General features: G+C 37.0%; 1 protein-coding gene across 2 annotated transcripts; it reads right to left on the bottom strand.

The window, feature by feature from the left end:
* Nucleotides 1-1,407: 1,407 nt before the first annotated feature.
* LOC117326884 lies at nucleotides 1,408-7,373 on the bottom strand. Of its 2 annotated transcripts, XM_033883682.1 has the most exons (3): nucleotides 6,635-6,856; nucleotides 4,389-4,575; nucleotides 1,408-2,182 (listed from the first exon to the last, which is right to left on the bottom strand). In XM_033883682.1, the coding sequence occupies exons 1-3, from the start codon at nucleotides 6,741-6,743 to the stop codon at nucleotides 2,134-2,136; spliced, it is 345 nt and encodes a 114-aa protein (XP_033739573.1). In that variant the 5' UTR covers nucleotides 6,744-6,856; the 3' UTR covers nucleotides 1,408-2,133. The 2 variants fall into 2 exon arrangements, 1 of the variants encoding a protein (XP_033739573.1); XR_004532524.1 differs by lacking the exons at nucleotides 4,389-4,575; nucleotides 6,635-6,856 and adding an exon at nucleotides 6,977-7,373.
* Nucleotides 7,374-7,908: the final 535 nt, after the last annotated feature.

Raw genomic sequence — 7,908 nt, 5'->3', positions numbered from 1 at the left:
GTTTTATAACATCAACTGATCATTGTTTTTAGCTCACCTGCCAGAAGGGTAAGTGAGCTTATGTCATGGCGCGGCGTCCGTCGTCCGTCCGTCCGTCCGTCCGGCGTCAACTTTTCCATTCAAGCAACTTCTTCTCAATAACCAAAAGGTCCAGAGACCTAATATTGGGCCTGTAGAATGCTGGAGTGAAGGGCTACCAAGTTTGTTCAAATGAATGACCTTGACCTTCATTCAAGGTCACATGGGTCAAAAAGGCTAAAATCTTTAAACGACTTCAAAAAAACCAAGAGTCCCAGGGAGTTGATATTTGGCCTGTAGCATGCTGGGGTGAAGGGCTACCAAGTTTGTTCAAATGAATGACATTGACATTTATTCAAGGTCACAGGAATCAAAAAGGCTAAAATATTTAAACGACTTCTTCTCAATAACCAAGAGCCCCAGCGACCTAATGTTTGGCCTGTAGCATGCTGGGGTGAAGGGCTACCAAGTTTGTCAAAATGAATGACCTTGACCTTCATTCAAGGTCACATAGTTAAAAAAAGACAATTTTTTAAAACGACTTCTTCTCAATAACCAAGAGCCCATAGACCTAATATTTGGCCTGTAGCATGCTGGAGTTAAGGGCTCCCAAGTTTGTGCAAGTGAATGACCTTGACCTTCATTCAAGGTCACAGGAGTCAAAAAGGCTAAAATCTTCAAACGACTTCTTCTCAATAACCAAGAGCCCCAGAGACCTAATGTTTGGCCTGTAGCATGCTGGGGTAAAGGGCTACCAAGTTTGTTAAAATGAATGACCTTGACCTTCATTCAAGGTTACATAGTTAAACAAGAGCCCCAATGGGTCTGTATCGCTCATCTGGCTCTACAGCAACTTTGAAGTTGATTGAGGTCATTTCTACAGATACTATGCTGATTACCTCTTTATTCAAATATCATAGTAAGCTAGGTTTATTCATATTAATAAATTTTCTAGTCCTTCATTCCAACATTCTATTGGCCTAATATCAGGTCTCGGAGGCTCTTGACTATCGCAAAATTATTGTTTACAGATTTAAGCCGATATAACCCCTGTGACCTTGAATGTAGGTCAAGGTCATTTATTTGAACAAAATTGGTAGCCCTTCACCCCAGCATGCTTAAAGCCTAATATCAAGTCCCAGGGCCTCTTGGTTATTAAGGAGAAGTCAATTGAAGATTATAGTCTATTTGAACAATGTGACCTTTAGTGACCTTGAATGAAGGTCATTTATTTTTCACTCCAGCATGCTACAGGCCCAATACCAGGTCCCTGGGCTCCTGGTTATTGAGAAGAAGTTGTTTAAATGAAAAAGTTGACGCCAGACGGCCGGACGGACGACGGACGCCGCACCTTCGGGCAGGTGAGCTAATAAAACCAAAAGCAACATATTTCTTTGTCTTGTGTTTTATTGCAAAGAACATATTTATGTATCAGATTGTGCAAAAATGAACACAGCCTTATAAAAAGGCGTGTTTGATAATATTAACAATATTTTAACATGTAAACAAGTTCAGGCATTATAGTCTTTCACATAAAACAGTTGTTTACCGCATACTATTTTTTTTTCAAAATAATCATGGCATGTTATTTACGAAACATTCGCTGGTACATACCGGCTTTGCTATCTGTGAAAATGTAATTTTTGATTAATGGACATACTTCAGTTGTCACATTAAATCTTTACATATCTCATTGATTTTTGTTAAAACATCCATTTATGATCCAGTGATTTCAACATAACAACATTCCATTGAATAAACCACTGGGTGTGGCCATTCTAAAGCAACATAACATGCAGAGAGGCAGTTTCTGTCCATGTTCTTTACAACTAGCCTCAATGTAGAAAGTTTTCAGTCTTCGCTGTGGAATTGTACATTACACATCACATACGTCATGTCATCCGTGACGGACTTTGTCACTGTGGAAATGTCCGTTACACATCACATACGTCATGTCATCCGTGACGGACTTTGTCACTGTGGAATTGTCGGTGACACGTCACATAAGCCAGGTCATCCGTGACAGACTTTGTCACTGTGGAATTGTCCGTTTCACGTCACATAAGCCAGGTCATCCGTGACAGACTTGGTGCATGATTGTTGTAAAGAGAGCCATCAACTGTAGATACTCATCAGCTCCGTCCATTGAACATTTGTCAACAACCTGGAAAACAACAAACAAATAACTCAATATTCTGATTACTTGTGTAGGAAATAAATTCATTGCATCTTGATTTATTGTTTGGTTTGTTTTTGTTTAACGTCCTATTAACAGCCAGGGTCATTTAAGGACGTGCCAGATTTTGGAGGTGGAGGAAAGCCGGAGTACCCGGAAAAAAACCACCGGCCTACGGTCAGTACCTGGCAACTGCCCCACGTAGGTTTCGAAGTTACAGTTGCGAGTTACAGAATGCGAGTTGCGAGTTGCAGAATGCGAGTTGCGAGTTGCAGAATGCGAGTTGCGAGCTGCAGAATGCGAATTGCGAGTTGCAAAATGCGAGTTGCGAGTTACAAAATGCCATTATTTATGTTTTCATTACAAAATGTTAGTCTTTAAAGCATACAACTCCCGAAAGCCTGTGATTTTCATCGTATGCTTCATTTTATCGTTAAAACCTAGGAAATAGATATCAAAACAAATGGGCGGATCCATGCGAGTTGCGAGTTGCAAAATGCGAGATTATTTTAAGTTAAAAAGTTATTAGTAGGAGTTTTTTTTTGGAGGGCGTTAAAAGCAGAGAGTATCTAACTTATTTTATATTTGTGCAAAAGTCTAATCTTTTTATAGGTAGATCAAAATTACTCGACATTGTCGGCTCTGTAGAATTTTAAATACTGAGTCGTCTTATCAGGATGCAATTTGTGAATATTTATATAATTAATATCCCAGTTCCTTAATTAATTGCGATTCAATTCTAAAGATATGAACCACATGTTGCCGGTTGATCATTCTGAGGAAAGAAATACGGATATTAGGCCTCGTATTTATAACCCATGATAATAGAATTTCCATTACCATTACACCCAGGGGATAAGACGTTTTAGAGTGGCACAGTTTAGTGTTGTATTAAAATAGGCCCTAAGAATTAACATACAATACAATTCCCCATTATTTTATTGAAGATAGTATATCTAATATAAATGTTTGAACTACATGTACATTAATGGTAGCATTGTTTTATCTGAAAACAAACCAGACTTGTCCAGCTCCAGTATCCTGGCTGGTATGTGTCTCAACACTTATGTGGCCTGTAAATATTTAATCCCGTCACATGTATGCCTTGTTTAAAGCCTTGACATTAGGGAGATTTTCTCTTTAGCTCGATCGGTTGAGCGTAAGACTAGTAAGCCAGAGGTCCCGGGTTCGATCCCTAGCGGAGGCAGTGATTTAAATTTAATTAATCATGCGCTCTGTTACATTGTTACCCCCCCCCCCCCCCCCCCCCCTTTTCGAACGAGGAAAATTGTTTACCACTAGATTACTGGACCCCCCCATCTTTTCAAATTCCTGGATCCGCGCCTGAATGATATGAATGCAATGTAATGCCATCTGTAATCATTATCAGGTGAAAACAGACCATTAACTAATTCTGCCGAAGTACCCATGCACTGACATCCAGCAATTTTTATTTCAAAATCTGCGCTAACATGAAACTCTACATTTGAAAATAAAAATTGTCTCATGCACTCGGTCATCTTTTTTCATAAATGGCAAAACTGATCGTAAACGTACAACGTTCGTAAGTGTTGTTTTTCTGACTGTCAAATAAATTACAGACATTTTTTTCCCATGCTCAAAAAGAGGGAACATAAAGTGACACAAAATGACATAAAGGGGAACTGTAAGGTCAGATTTTTTTTACTTTCTAGTGCCAGGCTGCTATCGGTCATCGTACATATACATATAGTATACCAGATAAGTCGTATATAAAATATCTATTGCAATTGCCAATTGCTGGTATTCTGCGATATGATGTGCTAATTTTTATATTTAAATGTTGAAGACACTAATGTGAAAATGTAATGAGCTAACTCGCAACTCGCATTTTGTAACTCGCAACTCGCATTTTGCAACTCGCAACTCGCATTTTGTAACTCGCAACTCGCATTTTGTAACTCGCAACTCGCATTTTGCAACTCGCATTTTTCAACTCGCAACTCGCATTTTCCAACTCGCAACTCGCAACTGACAAAAAGTGAACCTCTATGCCGATATGGCAAAACTACAATTGCGCGAGACGCTGGTTAAGAACTCCCAATATATAAGACAGTGGTAGGACATAAGACAATCAACACATTGAGCTGGTATTTAATGTGAAGAAAATGTGAATAAAAAGTATATACAAACAAAATCTCATCGGGCTACAAACGTTATAGCTACATATGGAGTTGTCCCAGGTGGTTTAAAATCTCCTGAAGACGGGAACGGATTTGGTTTTTCTAACGTCGATAGGTACATAATGTAGACCGTTCCACGCCAGGACAGCTTCGCGACGAAATGCTTTCTTGTCATATCTTGTAGTCTTGAAATGCAGTACAGTAGCATTGAGATCTCGCCTGAAATTGTAAGGGGACATATTAAAAGTTCAATCAAAATCGGAGTCAGTGTCAACACCGAGTAGTTTAACTTAAAGCAGACCTTTCACATTCAAATTTGTGATTGCCGATGATAAAGAAATGATCTTGCCGTAACAGACAGCTTAGAAAAATCGGAGGTAGCCTGCATCCCGTTAAACTATGTAAAAACAAATTAACTTTCTTTTCCAGTGTACTTACAATGTAAAAAGGCTGTCATTGTCATTACTGGAAAAATAGAGTGTTTTGTCATCTACATAGTTGTACGGGTTACATTTGAAGTATGGGCTCATTCCCCGAACACCAACTCTGGTGAAGACAAAGGGAGGTGTTATTGTAGGAAGTTCTTTGAAGTTTAGTTATAGTCTGTTTCAATATGGAATACCAACTCAGGTAAAAAAAAATAGGGTGAACTCAGGTTAATAAATCAGATATAGTTTTCTAATACAAAGCACTATCATATAGATGATTTTACTAGTAATAAAAATGAAATGACAATATTATATAATATATAAATAAAAAATCTAATTTTCAAAGCACTATGCCTAACTATATATTTTATTGTTAATAGTAACAATATCAGATTACAATATATATATATATAAAACAAATAAAAATCAAAAGCTGTTTTCTAAATTCAAAGCACTAAATATATATATTACTATTTATAATGACAATATTAGATTAAAATATATATAAATAAATACAGCTATATAAAACAAATACTAATGATACTGGTTTTAACAACATTTGGATATACCATAACACTTGTACATTAAATAAAACTGTTTTTAAAACACTGCTTAAAAGACGTTTATGTGACCAATTCATTCAAAACTGGTTTTCTACTATCCAATCATCGTCTCGTGGACAATTTTACTCTATCTTTAAAAAACAGTTTAGCATTGAGTCTTATCTAATTAAGCTTAATTCCCAAGAACGCATTATCATCAGCAAATTTAGAATGTCAAATTTAAAGTTACCTGTTGAAACTGGTAATTGGATTGGTATACCACGTAATAATCGTGATTGCTTATTATGTCATAACAGTATTGGTGATGAATACCACTATTTATTTCAATGCAATACTATTTTAGTGACAGAGTTTAGACACAAATACATTCCAAATTATTACTATATTAATCCAAGTTTAACTAAAATGGAACGTATGTTTGAAATATGTAACAAGTCATTATTATCTAGAGTGAGTCATTTCCTGAAAATTGTAGAAAAACTTTGTATTTCAAGTAGATAATAGATAAGTATAATATTTCATATGTTGTATTGTAGTTATTATATGTATAGTGAGATAACATTGTTTATAACCATGTTAGTATATACACTCTTGTATTTTCACGTTATTACCCTGTAAGCCATGTACATTGGTTTGTCATATTGACCTCTTGTTTAGTTTAGTTGGTTTAGTTTACTTTATTCAACTTGAAGCCTTACGGCTCTTAAGTATAACATAGAAGCATCAACATACACATATATACAATACGTAACTAATTGTTATAGAGGATGAACAAAACAGTAGGCGTAACTGGTGAAAAGCATCCGAAAACATTGATTTTAATAACAAAAACACAATCAGAGTATTCAGAGGGGTGGACAAAACAATAAACATAACTGGAGACGAGTACCTTCAGTCATTAATAAAAAGTAAATAATACAGAAGTATCAAGGATTTTTCAAATGCAAATATATACTTCGTGAGAATAATTACATGATGAACAAACAATATATATAAATAGATATAAATAGAGATAAGTAACTAACATCGTTAATACACTTTGTGTGTCTTGAATGAATACAATCTTGAAATCTTGAATCAGGTGAGTTGATTTACCTGTGTTCTGATTTACCTGTGTTCTTACACTGAGAACATTTCTGTAACAGACTATAACTCCCTATCAACACAATTAACCCCTATGTAATCACCCCATCCTAACCAGAGTTGGTGTTCGGGGAAGACCCCGAAGTATGCTAAAGCATATTTAAAATTCATATAAAACACATGTCAGTGATTGACCCCGGGTACCCGATTTCAGTCTCCCAGCTGGCATTGGGCCCCAGACCAGTCCGTTGGGGTCCGTTACTGAAGAAAATTTACGGACGAACAAGATCCGCCGATGAACAGTTGTATCCATATGCTCGCAGTTTCTCCACCTACAGTTTGTTTGTTTTTGTTTAACATCCTATTAACAGCCAGGGTCATTTAAGGACGTGCCAGGTTTGGAGGTGGAGGAAAGCCGGAGTGCCCGGAGGAAAACTACTAGCCTACGGTCAGTACCTGGCAACTGCCCCACGTAGGTTTCGAACTCGCAACCCAGAGGTGGAGGGCTAGTGATAAAGTGTCGGGACACCTTAACCACTCGGCCACCACGACCCCTCCGCCCACAGTCCATGTTGAAGGTAGTCGAAGACCGTACAAGGATCCATCAAGGTATATAACTCCAATATACACATGTATTTGTTGTTGTCCAATGCCTGACGTCATTCCTCCAGGAGTTCAGAATTTGAGCAGTCTGGAACTTAAAGCTCTTCCGGAATACTGCCAAGAATGAATTGAAAATTTGATAAAAAATGAACGGTAGTTGATGCAGGTGTAGCATTGGACTGTCTCCTTCTTTATCGACACTTATGCTCAATGATGAGGCTCATGTTCACAAGAAAATAAGAGGGATTCCAACAACGTTACAGACAAGGTTTCATTGCATCACAAAAACTGGTTTTAAAAGATACGACGTAAGTTCTCTACATACTAGGATAGGTCCAAAACACATGAAAAAAAATTGTTTGCAAACTGTATGAATCCGCGTAGCGGATTCTTACAGAAGTTTGCTAACAAAATTTGTTTCATACCCCTATGAAACTAAAAAATAATTGACATCAACGCTTATAATTAATTTTTGGAAAAAAAAAAACCTTTTTTCGCGCCATTCTCGGAATTTTTTTCATAGTGGTATGAAAAAAAATCTCAACCAATCAGAAAGCCGCATTTTGCGTACAGACAATGGAAAATTAATTATAAGTCTATAACAGATTCTTAGGTCCCTTATAGCAGGTCCATATCATGTATACTAGACTAAGAATCATACTCACCATCAAGTATTCGTGAACTTCAGACAGTGGCGTAGTTACCATGTATGATTGAATCCCAAAGCATCCACGATTTTTTTGCGAAAAAAAAACAGGCAAAAGAAAGCAGAGTGATAAAAGTTTATAAAGCGTCCATACAATGTTCGCATAGCTTCTGCCATTTAACGACCTCGTTCAACATAGTGAAGATTATGTCGTGTATGTGTGTGGCAT

Source organism: Pecten maximus, chromosome 5, assembly GCF_902652985.1.
Source record: "Pecten maximus chromosome 5, xPecMax1.1, whole genome shotgun sequence".
Classification (NCBI taxonomy): domain Eukaryota; kingdom Metazoa; phylum Mollusca; class Bivalvia; order Pectinida; family Pectinidae; genus Pecten; species Pecten maximus.
The sequence above is the reverse complement of the archived record's forward strand: the minus strand, read 5'-3'. Positions and strand labels throughout refer to the sequence as shown.